Source organism: Chenopodium album, chromosome 8 (assembly GCF_948465745.1).
Source record: "Chenopodium album chromosome 8, dcCheAlbu1.1, whole genome shotgun sequence".
In the NCBI taxonomy this organism is placed as follows: domain Eukaryota; kingdom Viridiplantae; phylum Streptophyta; class Magnoliopsida; order Caryophyllales; family Amaranthaceae; genus Chenopodium; species Chenopodium album.
The window spans coordinates 23,332,368-23,352,930 of record NC_137841.1 but is presented as its reverse complement, the minus strand read 5'-3'; the positions used below and the strand labels follow the sequence as shown (position 1 = coordinate 23,352,930).

At 39.7% G+C, this 20,563-nt stretch overlaps 4 protein-coding genes across 5 annotated transcripts; all 4 read right to left on the bottom strand.

Moving 5' to 3' along the window:
- Window positions 1-1,292: 1,292 nt before the first annotated feature.
- LOC145641768 (ribulose bisphosphate carboxylase small subunit, chloroplastic 3-like) lies at window positions 1,293-2,411 on the bottom strand. Its single transcript, XM_081692713.1, has 2 exons — window positions 2,032-2,411; window positions 1,293-1,708 (listed from the first exon to the last, which is right to left on the bottom strand). The coding sequence occupies exons 1-2, from the start codon at window positions 2,344-2,346 to the stop codon at window positions 1,478-1,480; spliced, it is 546 nt and encodes a 181-aa protein (XP_081548839.1). The 5' UTR covers window positions 2,347-2,411; the 3' UTR covers window positions 1,293-1,477.
- A 1,265-nt stretch (window positions 2,412-3,676) lies between these two features.
- Window positions 3,677-16,193, bottom strand: LOC145555920 (uncharacterized). 2 transcript variants are annotated; one of them, XM_081617635.1, is made up of 6 exons: window positions 16,069-16,193; window positions 15,826-15,960; window positions 14,231-14,304; window positions 14,055-14,134; window positions 13,496-13,647; window positions 3,677-4,031 (listed from the first exon to the last, which is right to left on the bottom strand). In XM_081617635.1, exons 1-6 carry the CDS (start codon window positions 16,070-16,072, stop codon window positions 3,949-3,951), a joined length of 528 nt encoding a protein of 175 aa, XP_081473761.1. In that variant the 5' UTR covers window positions 16,073-16,193; the 3' UTR covers window positions 3,677-3,948. The 2 variants fall into 2 exon arrangements, with proteins under 2 accessions (XP_081473761.1, XP_081473762.1); XM_081617636.1 differs by having other exon boundaries at window positions 13,496-13,651; window positions 14,055-14,106.
- Window positions 16,194-18,270: 2,077 nt separating this feature from the next.
- On the bottom strand, window positions 18,271-18,996 carry LOC145642834 (uncharacterized). The gene has a single exon (XM_081694000.1). The coding sequence runs from the start codon at window positions 18,994-18,996 to the stop codon at window positions 18,271-18,273; it is 726 nt and encodes a 241-aa protein (XP_081550126.1).
- Window positions 18,997-19,020: 24 nt separating this feature from the next.
- LOC145642833 (uncharacterized) lies at window positions 19,021-19,587 on the bottom strand. Its single transcript, XM_081693998.1, has one exon. The coding sequence runs from the start codon at window positions 19,585-19,587 to the stop codon at window positions 19,021-19,023; it is 567 nt and encodes a 188-aa protein (XP_081550124.1).
- Between the last annotated feature and the right edge of the window lie 976 nt (window positions 19,588-20,563).

Below are 20,563 nucleotides of genomic sequence, written 5' to 3'. Positions count from 1 at the left end.
GTATTTTTTCCCCTTCTCTTCCTTTCTCAACCTCTTGCGAATTGCGATTACTCTCTCACTCAATATAGCATTAGTGCACGACAAATATACCAATTTTTTCCCCTTCTCTTCCTTTCTCAACCTCTTGCGAATTGCGATTACTCTCTCACTCAATATCCACATTTTTTTTGTCTTTCTTATGCACACCTTTATCATGATCTTTTTCCTTTCTTTGTTGAGTAATGCTTTCATTTTATTCATTCTTAGAATTGTTGATGACTAAAGTAATTAGAGGCTAAGCCAAACTAAAACGAACAAAGGAAATATTTAGAGATGATAATAAGGTTGTTTTCAATATATTGCCAATATGCAATTAAAAACATCAATTTTCGGTTATATTGATTCAGATCAGGTTAAAATTAGTTCAAGGAATTTTGGGTAGAGCAGATCCATTTGAAAAAGGTTTAATTCTCTATTTTTGTTTTAAACTTTTTTTGTAATATTTTTGATCCATGCAACATTTATTCAGTTTATACTTGTACTGGTTCACATGCCATAGCCTAAAAATATGGATCCATATGTAGATACAAAATCTAATCCGAAGAGCGTTTTTTTTTTTTTTTTTTTTTTTTTTAAAAAAAAAAAAATTATTTTATGGGCTTGTTTGTTATGACTATATCGGTTTTAGGATTTATATTTATATGATTTAGGCTGGCTTATATTATAAACAAATATTATCCATATTTATATAAACATGTTGATTTTGACAATCTACAACAAAAAATTTGAAAACTACGGGCTTGTTTGGCATCAGTTTTGGTTTTCAGTTTCCTGTATTTTTTAAAACCAAAAACAGGAAACAAGAAAAAGGTGTTTTCACTTTTCTGTTGTCAGTTTTCAAAATTATCATAAGTTTATATAATTTTTGATTCATTATGGGACACATATCATATACTATTAGAAAACAAAAAACCAAAAAACAGAAAACCACAGCAATGCCAAACGAACCCTACATTGTGTGATTTCCATAGTTTTGTTAAACTAATGAAAACATAACAACATACGGTTGTAGTTTCACTTATTAATATCCAAATTTAATTTTAGTATGAATAATTTCAAGTTCATTAAAAAGAAAAAAGACAAAAAAAAGATGTACAATCTTGTAGGTGTTATCCAATTAAGTTGTTTTATAATGTAAGAATGTCTAATTTGAAGGGATCAAATTTGTAAGAACTTAATTTGTTTGACTAATTCATGTAATTTGCATGGATTACAATTGCTAAATAGTGTGAAAACTTGATAAACTAGCACACTTTAAAACAAGAGAAATTTCCATTCAATTACAAGAACAATCACTTCACTCTAAATGAAACATACATAGTTGCATATAAGTCCATTAAAATTAGGAAAAGTTATACAAACACAACTACTAAACTTAAATAAAAACACAAGCCTGCTTCACAAACAAAGTATTTATTGATCATATGATCTTTATTAATTAATAGCCTGGGGGCTTGTAGGCAATGAAACTGATGCATTGAACTTGACGGAAACTGTCAAACCCGATGATCCTAATGAAGGCATTAGGGTAAGCCTTCTTGGCCTCCTCGAGCTCGTTCACCACTTGTGTTGGGTCAGTGCACCCGAACATGGGTAGTTTCCACATGGTCCAGTAGCGTCCATCATAGTACCCTGGTGACCTGTGGTTCTCACGGTACACAAATCCGTGCTACACAAAATAACAAATATATGTTAGCTTAATGTAATATTATTATGATCTAAGACTAAAACTATACAAGGGGAATTCCTAATCAATTGTGTCTTTCATTCACGCGCTTAAAGTTAAATATGCTTGTACAAGATTTAATCCCACGACCTTAAGTTTTAAAAGTAAATTGTTAGTCACTAAACTATTACCATATTATTTGTCATTATATTAAAATTAATAAAAATAATGATTTCAACCATGAAATTAATGCAGTAACTCGAGGCCTTGCCGCCTGAGCCTAAAAACTAGTGTAATTTTAAAAGACGGAGTATAATGGAGCTTACTTCAGTCTCGAACTCTAAGCAAGGAACCCATCCATTGTTAAGAAGGTATTGGATTTCACCAAGCAATGACTCAGGGGAAAGTGGTGGGAGGTAAGACAAAGTCTCGAACTTCTTCTTGCCAATTGGTGGCCATACTTGCATACATTGCACTCTTCCACCGTTGCTAGCAAGGGAGGTAATGTCGACGTTGTTCTTCCTGCTAACAGGGAAAGCTGAAGTAGACTTCAACCCATTGAATGGAGCCACCATGTTGGCCTGAACACTGCCAGCCGAGGCAACAGCCGAGGCAGCATTGGACATCAAGCTAGAAGCCATTTCTCTTCCCCTTCTTTTTTTCTTTTTTCTAACTTTTTTTTTTCTTAGAGTGATGCTTATGTTCAACTATACAAGTACTATTTATACTAGTGAAAATATTTGTGTTAGATTCCTTAAAAAATTTATGTTCACTAGTTGAAAATTTTTAAGATAATATGTGATATGAAATGTTTGAAAATTCTTGGCCATTTGAATCATGAGTGGGTAAGGTTCTGAGGTAATAGGTATCAGCTTAGCCACAAATGAGTTAGCTTAAAGATTATGTTTTTCAACATTTTCCTCCTAGCACATTTAAGAGACCGTCCAATTTCCACCTTAAATTCAATTTATGACTTGTGTTTGTTCTGTTTTGGATTATGTACCTATATTCCTTTGCCAAGTGGAAATTATTGGAATGAAAACGACAAATGTCACCTTATCATTTTCTTTCCCATGAATAATGTATTACTCGTAGCATTATTTTGGACGATGGTCCTTTTATGGTTAAGAAAAAAAATATTCATTTATAATACTCTGCATTTGATAGTTGTCTCTCTCGATTATCTAATTTGTGTACTCCCTCCGTCCCTAAATTACATTTCTCTTTCTATCATTTATTCCTCACATAATAGAGAGAAAGAGGAATGTAATTTAGGGACGGAGAGAGTACAATTTTCATAACTAACTAGTCACATTACTCACATATCTTGAATTAATCATAAACTATCGGTAGACTATGATGATAACATTAACAAATTTTTACAAGTACATAGTCTCTTCGTCTCATTTTTATAGTCTCATTTATAATTTGCACAGTTTTCATTGCAATATAATAATAACAATATCTCTATATACTAATCAAGAATTTGTGACAATTTGTTTCAAAAAAAAAAAGAATTTGTGACAATATAAAATTTGATATATAAAAACTAAAAATCAAGATAAATGTAACAAAATCTCACAAAGTATCAAGTTCTAATTACATGGATTTCCTTTGGTATGGAATCCTTGATGGCAAGGGAAGAGCACATAAGCCTCAATTCTTAAATTCCCCAAGTGAAGACCAAAATGTGAAGAATAAAATCACTAGACCATGTCTTGCTTAATATTTCCTCCGTCTTTTTAAATAAATGATTTTTAAAAATGCAATACATAAACTTTAATCATTGAAATTCTTCCATTTAAAAAAATAAAAAAATTCATTGAAATTCTTTGACTAAATTAAATAAAATTACACAAAAATAAAAAGGTATTTTGAAAATACATTAATACATATCTAACAAGATTCCTTATTTACCATGATTTTACCTTTGGCTATAAATCACAATAGAATCAAAGCAGACAAGGAATATGCAAAAGTCAAAACATGTCAACTCATTCATACACACAAATAGTTATGTATATGTTCATGCAAATAAATATGGAACCTACAAGAACACAGGATGTATAGTTAAATTAGACTACCATTATTCAGTCAGTTGACATTTGTAGCACTAGCAGCTAAAAACTGAAGAAAATAAGGCAAGCAACTATTTACATTGCATTATGATCATGACTCTAAGAGACAGGGCTACGTGCTTGCTGAATTACTCATAAGCAGAATCCATTCGAAGTCTGGTAATATCAAAGATCCAGTTCATCCTCAGTTTCATCATCATCTTCTTCATTGAAGTCCAAACCCGCAATGGTCATCTTTCCAGTGTTAACTGAGACAAAAATAAAATAAATATGTAATCACAAAGACTTCACCATTAATCCATTATATACAATATAGGTCATTTCACATCAAACTGTAACATTTGCTCTGTTGGGTTCACTGCAAAAGTATGGAAGGATTTGGTCTAAATGCTGTGAATGAGACACTTGTTGCCTCTTTTCTAAGAAAAATAAGTCATAGAATAGCATTAGCATCGCCGAATGATAAAATTATAATGCGTTACAAACGGTAAACATGGCAATGAAAAAGGAGTGAAAGCAGAGGGAGGTAGTAGATTCAAGAAGTCAGATTCATTCAGAAGTGTTGTTAGGAGACATCAAACGATAAAGTTTTAAAAAGATGAGATTGAATCCTCTTCAAAGGAGCTCATGCTACAATATCAAGGACCATTTCTTCTAATAGGGGATTTAAACCAAGTTAAATCTTTAGATAAAAAATTAGGAGGCAATAAGATCATCACTAGGCTAAGCAACTTTCTTGATTGGAAGATCCAATTGGCCATATCTCCTATCCCCTTTTCGGGATCAATACATAACTTGGTGCAAAAATAGTCTCAAATCCTAACTATGGGCAGCTGGATAGAGCCTACACAAATGATGAATGGAGACGTGCATATTCTGATGCTATTGTTTGGAACCTACCAATCTTACTTTCGGATCATGGTCCCATCATTCTAGAACCCTCGCCCTCAAAAGACAAAAAATGTACGCCTTATAAGATGGAAGCGTGGTGCATCAATATCCCCAAGATTAAAGAATTGGTCCATGAGGCATGATCTGAACATGTTTCAGGGTGACCTTTGTTCCAAGTGCAGAGAAGGATTAAGGCCTTGTTTGGCTGACATGGGAAATAAATTCCCGTAGGAAGTTGTATTTCATGGAAAGTTATTTCCCAAATGAAATTCCTAGGAATTTTTTTTAAGTTGTTTGGTTGTGCAATGGGAAGTTGGAAATCCCATGAATTTTGAATGACCAAGGGGGGCTAGGTAATTTATTTCTTACATTTTGTAGGAAGTGGAAATTCCCATGAAATCCAACTTCCCCCATTTTTGCTTTCTTTTGAGTCAACCAAACAACTACCCAAATTACAACATTCCATGAATTTTCACTTTCCCTGTTTTATTTTGTCAACCAAACAACCCCTAAGTACACTCTCTCGAATGACGTACTGGTGCCTTGATTATGAAGCTAAGATGGACCTTAACTGGGACAATCAGCTAATTATTTAGAATGGCAATACAAGTCAGCCCAGGGGATCAAGTGTAGACAGGAGTTAGAGGGGGGGATCGAGAATAAATGGTGGTATTGGAGGCAAAGGTCGAAATCAAGTTGGGATGCATTTGGGAACCAAAGCATGTCTTTTTCTTCAAAAGTGTAAAGTCAAGGGCATGCAGAATGGAACTTAGAGCCTTAATGGTAAAGCCTATTGGACGCATGGAAAGGAAGAGATACGTAAGCTTTTCTTTGAATCTTTCTCATCTTTGTTCAAAGGGAATATGGCTGAGCAACCAAACAATTTGGAGGACTGGTTTGATGATCTTCCCTCACTGTCGGATAACCAATGTAATTTCTTGCTACATCCATTTAGAGAGGAAGAGATCAAAGCTGCAGCCTTTGTTCCACATCCCCTTATGTCGCCAAAATTGGGACTCCATTAAGTCAGATGTAATCAGGGCAGTGCAATGCACCCTCCACCACCAGTCACATTAACGTAGTCACATTAACGTACTACAGGCGACCAAGACAAGAGAGACAGGGCAACGGCAACAACAGAGAGCCTTAGGCTACTGCAAAAAGGTGCGGCAGAGAACCGTTGAGATAAGAGCAAGGGAGACAAGAGCAGCTTTAGTATTTGGTTGTATTACACTTAAGTAGTATGAAGACAAGAATAGCAATTGTAGTAATTAAAGGCCAAGTTGCCAATTCTAGTAATATTATTGTAGTATAAGAAGTAGCAACCCAGGAAGAGAGAGGCATTCAGAAATTGTAAGAATTACATGGAGAGTAATGGCCTAAAGCCATCTTTATCCCTTTTGCAAGCTTGAAGCTTTAATCAAACATATAACCTTTCGACCTTATCTTGTTTGTCCACGCTAGTTCGTTGCAGTTGGTATCAGAGCCGACATGCCTCCGACGCCACTGACCGTGCCGCCGGAGCGGGTAGCGGCACTAGAGGAAAGAAAGGAGGAACTTTGCGAGAAACTCGGTGAAGGGGAGAACTCTCTCCAACACACACTGCTTAAGAAGCAAGATGAAAACGTTGATAGAGTGCGGCAGTCAATGGAAGGGAAGATGGACAGATTCCGGCAAGACATAACCCAGCAGGTGGGCATGACGGCAAGCCGACAGGAGAAGGCCATGGACGAAATCCGTAACGCCCTAAAGTCTCTGACCAAGCAACCCACTCATAACCACGCTGGGAATGAGGAGGTGGAGCAACCCATACCTTTGGGGGGCTTCGACGGGTCGCCGCACAGGAATAACGGGTTTAATGAGCCGCCAGGAGGAGCGGGAGGCTTCAACGGGCTCCGCTTTGGTAATCTGGAAGCGGGCTTTGGAGGGGAGTACCGCCACCACCATGACCACCACGAACGGGGTAATTGGAGATACCGGAAGCTCGACTTACCTGTATTTGACGTATCGGATCCTGACGGATGGGTGCTGAGAGGCGAGCAGTACTTCCAATTTTACCGACTCACGGAAGCGGAAAAGTTACAGGCGGCAGTGGTCGCCATGGATGGCGACGCGTTGAGGTGGTATCAATGGGAAAATCGCAGACGACCGGTGACTAATTGGGAAGACATGAGGCTTCGAGTGCTCACACAATTTCGGCCCGTCAACGCTGGGACCCTCCACGAACAATGGCTCGCCGTGGTACATACCACCACTGTGGTGGAATATCGGAGGTCCTTTATTGAGAAGGCGTCACCATTGCTCGACGTACCGGAAAGCATCATGAAAGGGCAGTCTGTGAACGGTCTCAAGGAGGAGATAAGGGCGGAAATACGAATTCTAAACCCGCATACACTGGAGGATGCCATGGATCTAGCTATCCGGGTTGAGGAGAGAAATCGGGTAAATAGCACAAAAAGGGTGGGTGGAGCGTTTACTCGACCCGGACCCTATTCCTACTTCAACAAGAGCCCAGCCTCTACACTCTTAGGGATTGGGCCAGCCAATTAACTCCCACAAATAGCCAGACCCACAACCCAAACACATCCCCTTTAAACACCAACCGTACCCAGCCCAAAACAACCCAGCCCAATCCACCCAAACCTCAGTAGCATCAGTAAGCTACCCAAATCGAAACAGCCCAAACACCTCGAAATTCAATGGGGAAGTAAGAAGGTTGACTGAGAGGGAGATTGCCGAGAAGAAAGCGCGCGAGCTATGCTTCCGGTGCGACGGCCGTTGGACGGGTCCCACCCATGTCTGCGCCGCCAAGGGGTTGAGTGTACTGCCGGTGGAAGAAGAAGAACTGGAGGGGTCAGGCGAATTGGTGGCGTTGGAAGCACCGGAGGAAGAGGAGGTGCCGACCTCCGTCTCCATGAACTCGATTGTGGGCCTTACAAACCCGAAAACAATGAAGATGACGGGAAAAATTCACGGAGCGCCGGTGGTGGTGATGATAGACCCCGGTGCCACACATAACTTCATATCCACGGGCACCGTGGAAAGACTTGGGATACCGATTACAGGGACGAACTCCTTCGGGGTGTCTCTGGGAAACGGAGCCGCAGTAAGGGGACGTGGCACCTGCTGTGGGGTGCGCGTGCAGCTGAAGGAGGATTTCGTGGTGGAGGAGGATTTCCTACCACTCCAACTTGGAAATTCGGACCTGATTTTGGGTGTACAGTGGCTCGAAAAACTCGGGGAGATAATGACTAATTGGAAATTGCAAAGAATGAGCTTTAATGTGGGGTCGGAAGAGGTGACTCTTAACGGTGATCCGAGCTTGGCGCGTACAGGTATTACCTTGAAGGCAATGATCAAAACATTGCGAAAGGAAAGTGGGGGAATCTTGGTCGAATTGAATCAAGTGGAAGACATGAAGGAAGGTGGAGTAACAGAAGAGATTCCCGGGTTTTTGTCAGAAGTATTGCACACATATAAAGGGGTGTTCGATACTCCTAGTGGGCTGCCACCCGTCCGAAATCACGAGCATTCAATTGTGCTAAAAGAGGGCACTAATCCCGTGAGCGTTCGACCATATCGGTACCCCCAATTCCAAAAAGATGAAATCGAGAAGTTAATTGGAGAAATGTTAGAGGCCGGTATAATCAAGCCTTCGGCTAGCCCATTCTCGAGTCCTGTTCTTTTGGTAAAAAAGAAGGATGAGTCATGGCGCTTTTGTGTCGATTATCGGGCCTTGAACAAAGAAACAGTCCCCGATAAGTACCCGATTCCGGTGATTGATGAGCTTCTCGACGAATTACATGGGGCACAAGTGTTCTCCAAGCTTGATCTTAAAGTCGGGTATCACCAAATCTTAGTGCGATCGGAAGATACACACAAAACGGCATTTCGCACCCACGAAGGGCACTATGAATTTCTTGTGATGCCGTTTGGTTTAACCAACGCGCCGGCCACCTTCCAATCGCTTATGAATGAGGTATTTCGGCCTTATTTACGTAAATTTATCCTTGTATTTTTTTATGATATCTTGGTTTATAGTGCTAACAAGGAAGATCACATTACACACTTGAGGATTGCATTAGCCACGCTTGAGAAACATACTTTATTTGCCAACAAGAAAAGTGTGAGTTTGGTAAAGAGGTGGCATATTTGGGCCACATAATATCCAAGAAGGGGGTTTCTGTGGACCAAGACAAGATCCGAGCCATGATTGAATGGCCCAGCCCACGTTCCTTAAAAGAATTAAGAGGCTTTTTGGGTTTGACTGGATATTATCGCAAATTTATTCGTAACTACGCCCAAATCGCACAGCCACTGAGAGAGCAACTTAAGAAGGATAGCTATGGGTGGTCAGACTCGGCGGAAGGTGCCTTCAGGCGGCGGCTAAAAGAGGCGATGACAGTGGCTCCGGTGCTCATTATGTCGGACTTCAAGAGGGTTTTTGTGGTCGAATCTGATGTATCCGGGTACGGACTCGGGGCTGTGCTAATGCAAGAAGGGAGGCCAGTGGCTTTTTTCAGCAAGGTTCTCGGTCCCGTTGGTCGGGGAAAATCAATCTACGAGAAGGAGTTGATGGCGGTGTGTCTAGCGGTGCAAAAGTGGAGGCACTACCTTCTAGGCCGTAGATTCATCATAAGAAGCGACCAAAAAAGCTTAAAATTCATCGCCCAACAACTGGAGATAGTACCCGAATACCAAAAGTGGGTCCGGAAACTCATCGGATTCGATTTCGACCTCTAGTATAAACCGGGTGTGGCGAATCGTGTGGCAGACGCGCTGTCGCGCAAAGGTGAAGGGGCTCTGGGAGACACAGGGGACCAGGAATTGTGTGTAACGCAAGCCGTCAATTGGGAAATTCTGGAAAAAGAAATCGAAGGGGATGCGATTTTGCAAAAATTAAAAGCAGAGGTATTGTACAAAGGGAGGGTGTTAATTCCACGGCACTCAAGTCTAAAGAGAGCCTTGTTTCAAGCTTATCACGATTCTCCGGAGGGAGGTCACACGGGTGAAACGAAGACCTATTTGAGGATAGGGTCGGAATGGTTTTGGGCTGGTATGAGGAGAGACGTGGCGGAGTATGTGAGGGGATGTGACACTTGTCAGCGGAATAAACACTCACAACAAGTGCCCGGGGGATTGCTACAGCCGCTGCCAATTCCGGAGAGAGTTTGGGAGGATATTAGTATGGATTTCATTGAAGGCCTTCCGAAATCAAGAGGGGTTTACACCATTTTAGTGGTGGTTGATCGTCTTACGAAATATGCACACTTTATCGGGTTAAAACACCCTTTCACGGCGTATGGAGTGGCTGAAATTTTCATACGGGAGGTGGTTCGGTTACACGGGATACCGAGTAGTATTGTGACCGATCGGGATCGCATTTTTGTTAGCATCTTTTGGAAGGAGTTATTTAGAGTTCAAGGTACCGAGCTCAAGAAGAGCACCTCCTATCACCCCCAAACGGATGGCCAATCCGAGGTGGTGAATAAGAGGTTGGAGACGTACTGGCGGTGTTTCGCAGGTGGTCAGCCAAAATCATGGGCTAAGTGGTTGCCATGGGTGGAATTTTCATACAACACCACGGCTCACTCGTCTACATTGGTCACTCCTTTCCAAGCATTGTATGGGCGGGAACCACCTAAGATTATTAGGGTGGGTGCAGGACAGACGGCAGTGAGTTCAGTGGAAGAGGTTTTGCAAGAACGTGATCTAATGCTCGATGAGCTTAAGCTGAATTTGGCTCGGGCCCAACAAGTGATGAAGCAGAGTGCTGATGCTAAACGCAGAGAAGTCGAATTTCAGATGGGTGACCGTGTGTTCCTCAAGCTTCAACCTTATCGCCAAAGGTCATTGGCTAGGAGACCCTTTGAGAAGCTGGTTGCACGTTTCTATGGGCCTTTTGAAATTGTGCAAAGGATAGCAAAGGTCGCATACAAGTTGTTGCTGCCTGAGACTTGTCGTATCCACCCTGTATTCCATGTGTCACAGCTCAAAAGGGCAGTGGGGGACGTTCCTAGTTCACCTACCATTCCGGAACAAATCACTCCAGAACTTGAGCTAGTAGTAGAGCCAGAAGATAGGTCAAGCCACGGGGGAGTCGAGGCGAAAGGCAGAGTGTACTGATTAAGTGGCTCGGACTACCTGCATTTGGGAGGATATGGAAGTGATCAAGGAGAAATTTCCACACTTTCACCTTGAGGACAAGGTGGCGCTTTTGGGGGGCGGTATTGGAATGCACCCTCCACCACCAATCACATTAACGTACTATAGGCAACCAAGACAAGAGAGACAGGGCAACGGCAACAACAGAGAGCCTTAGGCTACTGCAAAAAGGTGCGGCAGAGAACCGTTGAGATAAGAGCAAGGGAGACAAGAGCAGCTTTAGTATTTGGTTGTATTACACTTAAGTAGTATGAAGACAAGAATAGCAATTGTAGTAATTAAAGGCCAAGTTGCCAATTCTAGTAATATTATTGTAGTATAAGAAGTAGCAACCCAGGAAGAGAGAGGCATTCAGAAATTGTAAGAATTACATGGAGAGTAATGGCCTAAAGCCATCTTTATCCCTTTTGCAAGCTTGAAGCTTTAATCAAACATATAACCTTTCGACCTTATCTTGTTTGTCCACGCTAGTTCGTTGCAGGCAGTAACACACTTCTTCTCAAAAGGCTTCATGGTTTCTGAGACGCATTGAATATTCATTGCCCTGACTCCTAAGGTAGAACAACCTTAACAGCGGGGGACTTTCAGCCACTTAGTTTGTGTAGCTCAGCGTAAAAGATCATTTGAAAGTGCGTGGTGAATCGGCTAAAAAGTGTTCTCCTTGATTTTTTTGAAAATTTCTATCATGCATATGTGTTCCGGGGCGACTAGTGGCGGATAATTGTTTTATGAAAGTATCCTAAAGATCAATCTTAGCAAGGCGTATGATAGGGTAAAATGGGATTTCTTGATCAAAGTCGCTACTAAAATGAAGTTCCCTGAGATATGGAGAAAGTGGATTACCAATGTATCTCATATGTTTCATATGCGGTTTTAGTGAATGGAGAGCCAAGTGAGTTCTTCAAGCCTCAAACGGGATTACGAAAAGTGGATCCCCTTTCCCCCTACCTCTTTATAATTATAACAGAAAAGCTATCCAAGGAAATTCTGCTCCTCAAAAGGAAAGAGAAGTTGACAAGGTAGAAAGCAAAACAAGCTCCTTCAGTAAGCCATTTATTTTTTGCAGATGATGCCTTATTTTGCTTTAAGGCCACCCCCAATCTTGCAGACTGCTAAAACAAACCCTTGATGAGTTCTACTCTATATCTGGAGAAGTAATAAATCTACAAAAAAATCCTTGATCCTTTTTAGCCCCTAATACTCCATCACGATTTCTGAGGCTGATGAGGCAATCACTCAAAAGTCAAAAGCACAATGGAGTTGGGTTCCTACTTAGGTGGCCCGATGGATGTGGATGGACGATCCTCCACCAAATTCCAGCAGGTGATAGACAAGGTGAATCAAAAAATATCCTCATGGAAGTACTCAATGCTATCCCCAATCAGGAAAGCTAATCCTCATAAACAGAATTCTAGTTGCTGTGGCACAACATATCTTCTCTATTTATTGGGGGGGGCAGAATTTGTTCAGAAGTCATTAACTTCAGCCTTACTCAAATTCTGGTGGGCCTCTTCCACATCACAGAAGCTCATTTATTGGAGGAAGAGAGAGTTCCTATTCTGTCATAAGTTGGTAGGGGGGCTAGTTATAAGGAATCTAGAAGCATAAAATATAAGCCTACTGGCAAAACATAGGTGGAGATTCAACAATAATACTAGCCTTCTAGCTAGTAGAATCTTCAAAGGAAAATACAATGCGGATCAGGACAAGTACCCGCAGGGAGTATATTGATAGCAGTTAATGCACTCAAAATGGGCATAGGATGTAGAATTGGAAATGGTAGAAATATTCATGTTGAACCAGATATGTGGATGGGTAAGTAAAGAGTTACTCGGAAGGAGCAATCCCAACAGCCAAAACCACAGAGAGTCTGCGAGTTATTTACAGATAATAGAAGTTGGAATGCAAATTTAATCTGGAAATACTTCCAGCAAGAAGCCAAGAAGACACAAGGGAGGTCTTGGCAACCTACATTCTGCCTGTTGAGGGTGAGGATAGATACTCTTGGGCCCTAACCAAGAATGGAACCTACACTTTTAAATCTGGATACTGGGATCTCTTAAACCAAGAAAACCAGAGGAGCAGCCACTCTGAGTTTTGGAGGAGGCTCTAGAAGAGTACACTTTTAAGTATTAAAAGGCTCAAGGTGTACCAAGGTGTTTCAGAGTTCGTTGTGCCTAAGGCACGCCTCATTGAAGTAAGTCGCATATAATAAACAATAAAAACAACCGTGTGCACCTCAATGTACCTTGGTGACTATAGTGTGAAAAAAATTACAAGATGAAAAAAATAAAAAGAAAAAAAAGTAGAAACCCAACTTAAAGCCCAATTACATAGTGTGACTATAGTCACGTGAGGGGGTTGATTTAACTTTTAAAAAAATAAATATAAAAAAATAGAACATTATGTGTTTCCGGTGGAATTTTTAATGCCGGAAATAATTCATGTCAATAACCAGACCCACCCCCAAAAGGTTGTGTTGTTAATTGCTCCACCTAAAGGTCGTGTTGTTGACCACACCCAAACTATAGTTTATGTCTAGCCAATTTTACCTTACATCATAATTTATGATATTTATCATTCACTAACCAAACAACCAGACAGACACCAACCTAAAAAGTTTGATACAGCCAAAATTTAAAAATGTACCACTTACCGACAGCATCCATGCCTGCCAATTTCGGCATATATTGCCTTATGTGATCTTCTGCTGCTTTATCAGCTTTAAGTGCCTCACACTCGAAGGAGACTACGATCTTGCTTTTTGTTTGCTTCTGTTCAACTTCATTAGTGATATCTTTCCCCCAGCTGTCTACAAACCAAGTACAAAAAAGAAATACTTGTTAGTAGTTACGTATAAACTAAGAGCATGCAAACTATGCTGTAGAGGAAAACAAAGAATTAGTTCTCCAAATTGATTCAATGAAATTCGTGTCATACATCAGATGGTGCTTTATCACCATCACATGAAAAATCAAGCACAGAGTTGCATTTTGAAGCAATGAGGGCAGAATATAACACGAAGTCAATAAAAATAGTGGACCTTTCTAACTATCATTAAAGAGCACTACACCTTTGATAAATAGAATAAAACAATAGGCAAAAGTTACACATCTTAGAAAGGAGTTTAACCAAAATAAATAAATTTATAAAGTCCACTCATGTTCCTACCAAACGAAAAAATATATCACTAAGCTACTTTTGAAACAGCTTACCCATGTACATGTTCAGCATTCTTAAACCTTGCGGCATCATGTCCTTTGCATTCTACAACCACAATTGCTTCTTTTTTAGTCTGTCATGTAGTATGTCATCAAACGATAATGAGAGTGACATACAACTACAAGGTAAGAAAGTGATATCCAATATAGAGTATTTTAGGGATTATTACAGCGAAATCAACAATATTGAGCTTGATCAAACGATAGTCATCACCTCTACTGCACTCTCTTTCACATGCAAGTTCTGACCAAATCAGAGACACAATCAATGTCAAGTGGTACAAAGACAGCTCAAGTTTAGAGAACTGTACAAGATAACAGCAAATTGGGTAAGGGATAGAATAAAACATGATAAGGGCATAGAGCACCACAAACAACATCCACAATTTATATTAATCTCATTACATATAACCAGTTGATTAAAACTTTCATTATTACATCATACAGCATTAAAATATTCACAAATAAGGGAAAGAAGCAGGATATACAGATCAAATGTTCCTGTTGTTCTCTCACTGAAGAACTCCTCTAGCAGTACTTCATTTGATAGGATTTCCATGTGCAACATGGGTGTTGTGTACTAAACATGCTGGTATGCACAAGCATAAAATTGAAACAAAGCATTACCAATACCACGTCAGCTTCAAATAGCAAGCAGGATTTTGCAATTAGAATGGTACAAGAGTGAAATCAAAAATCACAAGAGAAATATTGTAATTCAAAGGAAGCAAGAGGGAAACTGCTCTTAGCTTCTAACCATGCTTCTTGGGGAAGATGCTTATAGGAATTAGGAAATAGCCATAATTACATTGCTAACCAGGAAATATGTGCAAAGTATGGGCTGAGTCGGGATGAGCAAGTTAACGAGGTGAGCTTTTGTTATGAGTGGGTGGAAAATGCCATACATAGTTAACAGCTACTAGTCATGCAAATAGCACATGACTACTAGTGACATGTATAAGTTGTCATAACGAGAAAAACAAACGCAATTCTCCAATATGACAGAAATCCAAAATCCCATTACACTTTTTCTTGCAAAGTTGCAATGATTTTATTCCCTCCATCCAATATGTACATCACTTTAATAATATAGTTTGAAGTACCAATATGACAACCAAAGCCCAGCAAAGGTAGTAATATCGTAATAATTAAATTTTAGGAAGTAGCATCTAATAATCAAGTTCACCACATAAGGAGTGAATCACCCTCTCTCTAAATATATGAAAAGGGACAAAAAAAAAAGTGAAACCTTATGAACCAGAATGTATGAAACATCATACTTCGTACATAACTTACGCGACAAACTGGATGCATACTATATATAGTTTTCTCAAAAAGTAAGGTGCAATAATCTAGGGGAATGCCATCACTCTACATTTTCCTCTCATCTAGAGACAAGCAAACAAGGAAACTTTAAAAAAAAAAAAAAAAAAAAAAAAAAAAAAAAAAAAAAAAAAAAAACCCTTTTACAGATTTTTCCAATCAAAATCAAAGTCGCAGTTTTAATTTACACTATCTAAACAATGAACACTATTAGAATTAGATTACTGATACAAATTCATGTCCCATGTCCGACTCGGCTATTTTGTAAAAACAATCAGTGTCCATACCATCCCCAAGTGTCAAAAATCCAACACGAGTACTTAAGATTAAATGAAGAGTCGAGCAACAATTCACAACTATTACACTAACCAACACAATTAAAGCAAGTAAATGAATTTGAATAATAAAAGCAGTTAAGAGAAAGAAAGGGAAAGAGATAAACCAATGCCATGGAGACCATAGCAAGTAGAATGAGGAAGACGGATGAAGTGACCAGAGATGGACCCACAAGGCAAAAGTGCTATAGAAGCTATTCCTTCCATTTCCTTCATTCTACTTTTCTTTGAATCTCCTTCTTCTGCAACCAAAGAATTCGAAGTATACCCATTATCAAATTATCTTCCAATGAATTGTAAAATTCAATTGGGTGAAAAGGGGTTGCAAGAAAGTATAATTCGAAGTATACCCATTATCAGATTCTCGGAATCCACGAGTTTGAACGTCTCGGAGTGCCCCCTCTTGAGTGAAGGGGAATCGCTTTTACTGAGAACTCGGAGGAGTGCAGAGAAAATGAAGCTATTCAAATTGAAAAACTAATCTACTTTACTCGCAACTATTTCCTTTTTTTGGTGGTCCAAATTACTTGCAACTTTCCCATTTATTTCTTTTTTTAGTAAAGTTTTTTATGTAATTTTACCATTTTACCCTTATTTTTATAATAATTCAACTTTGTTACATTACTAACCTTATCAGATTAAAAAAGAAAACTGATTAATTAAATTAATCATTCCCACCAAAATTATACCCCAACCCTTCAAATTCAACAACTCCCCAACTACCTTAATTGAATGCTCCTCATTCAATGCTCCTCATTCAATTCATCAGATGAATTGGTTGGAGTTCATTTATTCTGGAGAATTTGGTTGGAGTTCATTTATTCCGGAGAATTCTCCAGAATAAATCCCTCCCACATAAACCCTAGTTGTTATTTTCTCACTCATCACTCGCCGAATCCCATCCTCTCTCTCTCTCTGTTTGTCTTCCTTGGTTTGTTTTCTTTAAATTCCTCTGTTGATCGTATATCTGTATCCAACTTTGAGGTCCGTCAATGGCTTCTCCTACTGACAAAAACCTAGATCTAACTTGCCATGAAACCCTTGAAACAAGTGCTTCCAGCCGTCGATCTGGTAGCGTTACCTACAAACCCATCGTGGAACGGGTGTGATGAAACCCATTCGCCGTGCTTCTGTGATTGCGAAGAGGCGGATCCGTGGGGCGAAACTCACTGATTATGACAGCGATGAGGAGCCGCCGAAGGTGGTGGTCTCTGAGGCTCTAGCCCATGATGAACCACCGTCTGAGGTGGTTCCTGCTGGTGAGGGTTCCGTGGTTGCTGCGGTTGTTTCTGCTGGGGGTTCTGGGTCTCCAGTGACTGAGGTGGAGGTTTCAGCCACCGGATCTGCTACAGGGGAATCTACCCCAGTAAATCTGGAGGTTTCAGAGGTGGTTAATCCACCGGAGTCCCAAGACCGTGACGAGGGGCCTTCTTCCGGCGCAAAACGCATCAAATCTGGTCCTCCAGACGCCATGAGGAGGGAGGAAGTCATTGAGGCTTACCTGCAGATCTACTACCCTCAGTTCAACCCCCCTCGTAATTGAATGCGCAACGTATACTCTATAAACCCTAATTTATTTATGAGCTTCTTTGTTTGTCCTTGTACTGTGCAATTAGTTGTTTAGAAGTTGTGTGCTGGGTTGTTGTTACGGTTTGTGTGAGTAGTTAATTTTGTTGAATGACTGTGATTTTAGTTACATGAGAAGTTCATGCATGACTGTTGGAGTAACTGTGGGTAGTTATTTTTGTTAGCCTCTCTGTTTTGGGATGGTGGTGGCAGCTAGAAGTTGGTTTCTGTTTGTTAAAATACTGGTATTTTTTGGACATGTATGTTGTTTGATAGAATTTGATTTCTGCTTTGGGATGGTGGTGTTTGGTAGAAGTTGATTTGGTAACTGTGATAAAACTGGTATTTTCAGGACATGTAGGTTGTTTGATAGAAGTTGATTTGTGTTTTGGGATGGTAGTGTTTGCATTTGTTGGAGTAGTTCTTTTGCCTATATGTTTGTTGCATTGGTGGAATTCACAGTTGAATGGTCTATTCTGGTTGTTGAGATTGAGTCCCCTGCTGCTTTTGTCAACCTTCACCTACTTGCCATGGAAGTGTTCAATTTTGACCCTTGTCTTCTGCCTGTAATGCATTGAGTCCCTTTTTTGTTCATGCATACCCCTTTTGGTTTTCCATATGATGATGGGACTCATCTAATAGCTACTTAGGTGGTCTGGATGCTCCATAAACCATGTCAAAATGGTTTTTGTTGAGGTACCAACACTCACTAAAGCTTTGACTGAAAACACAACCCTTCTGATGGAAATAATAGGTTCTAAAAATTAAACAAAGACAGAATAAAACTTGTAAATGTTTGTTTAATCAAAATATATGAGCTTGACTGATTACATGATTGCCAAAAAAATAAACCAGTTGTATCTAGCAAAAGTACACATAACCTACACATAATCTAACTCAAAAAGTTGTTTGAATAGGAAAAGGTTATGTGTGGCAGTCAATTATGAGTCCCCTAATACTAGCCTTCCAAAAGTTAGGCAAAGTTATTAGTCTGCATCTACTTCTATGTGCCCTTCATCATCTCCTGTAATTGTGACTGTGTCCAAAAAATGGACAACCTGACCAATGAGATCCCTGTCTACTTCAAGTAGTTGTGGTAGTAGACCTTGGCTGTCCAAGCTTCTCTTCTTCATGTGTGGGGGAGAGAAGTTATTACCACCTTGCTTTTCCAGTATCTTAATCAGGCAGGATTGAAGTGTGATCCATGTGTACTTGTTTAGTATAGGATCAAATTCTTGAAAAGCTTTAGCCACTTCCTTGATTAAGTCATCTAGATTCCTTGGAAAAGATTGATATTGTAATGATTGAATCACACTAAACAACCCTAAATCTAAAACATTTGTTTCTGATGACTGAGCTGGTTGGAATATGAATTGAATGTTGAACCCATGTGCATGACAAGCTGCTTGAAATTCTTCATCCTTTGGTACCTGATGAGGCCTAGCATTATCCCATTGTATGATGATGTCCTTTGGCAACTGCTGTGGCCATTTTTCATAAATTGTTGGGATGACATGTGTTAGCAGCATCTCCCTTATGCACTCTTTTGTGACACTTTGAATTGCCTTTGTCTCTAGAGTCCCTGCATCTCTGTTCTTGCTTTTCTTTTTGGCTCTTTCATACTTTACAAAAGGAAAAAGGCCATATTTTCCATCATGTATCATGTTGTTTTCAGCATCAAACAATGGTTTACCTATCATTCCCATAAACATTGCTTTGATCTTGAACCTCCTTGATTATTGAGCCCTGTATGGATCATCTTCTGTTGGCAGTAGGTAGAAGGTTCTTGTTTCTGGATTAATGTAGAACCATTTCTCATCTAAATGTATCCATTGCTGCATATCACTGAATTTTGGGTCCCCTACTGCTGGTACATGATTTATTAGACTTAAAACCCATTTAAGTCTTGATACTTTGTGCTTCTCTGTCAATGTTGGGTGATTTGTGCTTGTATGTGTTCTCAGCCTGCCTTGCTGCCTTAGCCTATGCAATGCTGTTTTGGGTATTTTCAGTGCACCAGCATATCCCCTTTCAGTTGTTCTTTTGTACAATGGTACATATGTCAGGAACTCATCTGTGTATTCTTTTGCTTTGCGTCCTGTCCTGCATAATTTTTTTGTATTAACATCAACAACAATACCTTGAGCTAGAGAATGTTTTATTACCTGAAACCATCTTGTTGTTGTAGATTTGTGCACTGAATGTTTTCTTGCCAAATTAGCTAAAAAGCCTCTTGGCAATGAGTCCCCCTCCATGTGCAACATAATCTCCTCAACAATTGCTCTTTTCTGTTCTACTGTCATCTCTCTTGTTGCTCTGCAATTGTATTGTAGCTCTTCTTGGTTTGCATCATCATATGCATCATATCCATCTGCATCATTATCTTCATGATGTTGGTCTTGTTCATGGTCTGAATCAGACGACCCTTGATACTCTTCTTAGATGAATTGTTCTTCGTTGAATTCATCTTCCATGAGCTGGTCCTGTTGAATTAACTCATCCATAAGTTCGTGTATGAACTCTGCCATGAGTCCCTTCTCTTTTGAAAATTTTTTAGGATTGCTTTTTGGTGATGAAGTGGCGGCTGGTGGTTTTTGGACGGTCTTCAACGGAGCCTATTCCTGTAATTATTGAAGCTGCATCTACTAACACAGCTTTAGGAATTAGGATTTAACTAATCAACTTTTAGACGGCTGTAATTTGTTAGGGCTGCCTGTATTTTGGATTTACTAAACTAATTTCTGATGTGATGTTACTTGAATTAATTCTCCCCCCTCCCCCCTCCCCAATTCTTCTAAAACTGATCTTTTGAAAATGGGGAATTGGAAGGGAAGCCCTGGTTTTATATAGGGCATTTTGTTTGAATTTAATGCAAAAATTTAAATTTTGGGGGAATTTGGTTAAACATTTGAAATTTGGGGAAATTTTGGGAGGGAAACAAACTGCCCAAAAAATTTTCCCACTTATTGCTTATGTTGCCAGCAAAAAGGGTGGGAATTTCCCACTAATTTCACAAAAGTACAAGTGCTTACAAAAGTCAACAAAAGGGGACCACAACTATTCCCTCCAATATTATCTCCTAATTACATACCCTTACTTCTTCTAATTCACCCCTTAAAAGTTTTGCCTCGGCCTCCGCAAACCCCCTCAAAGTTGCTAGTAAAGTGGACCGGAGGTAGTAATTGATTTTAACAAGCCCAAGTTTTACCCATCTGTCGTAAAGAGTCTCACCTTTTGATTATCTTATACGGAGTAATAAGTCCCATGTAATGCACGGTT

Bases quoted from the DNA above. Each gene is read 5' to 3' on its own strand.
- LOC145642833 (XM_081693998.1), bottom strand. From the start codon at position 19,587: ATGACAGTAGAACAGAAAAGAGCAATTGTTGAGGAGATTATGTTGCAC.
- LOC145555920 (XM_081617635.1), bottom strand. The intron at 14,305-15,825 runs GTTTATCTCTTT...TGATTTGGTCAG, and splicing joins CTATGGTCTCCATGGCATTG to AACTTGCATGTGAAAGAGAG. The intron at 13,648-14,054 runs GTAAGCTGTTTC...GTTTGTAGACAG, and splicing joins AATGCTGAACATGTACATGG to CTGGGGGAAAGATATCACTA.
- LOC145641768 (XM_081692713.1), bottom strand. From the start codon at position 2,346: ATGGCTTCTAGCTTGATGTCCAATGCTGCCTCGGCTGTTGCCTCGGCT. The intron at 1,709-2,031 runs GTAAGCTCCATT...TATTTTGTGTAG, and splicing joins GCTTAGAGTTCGAGACTGAA to CACGGATTTGTGTACCGTGA.
- LOC145642834 (XM_081694000.1), bottom strand. From the start codon at position 18,996: ATGTTTATGGGAATGATAGGTAAACCATTGTTTGATGCTGAAAACAAC.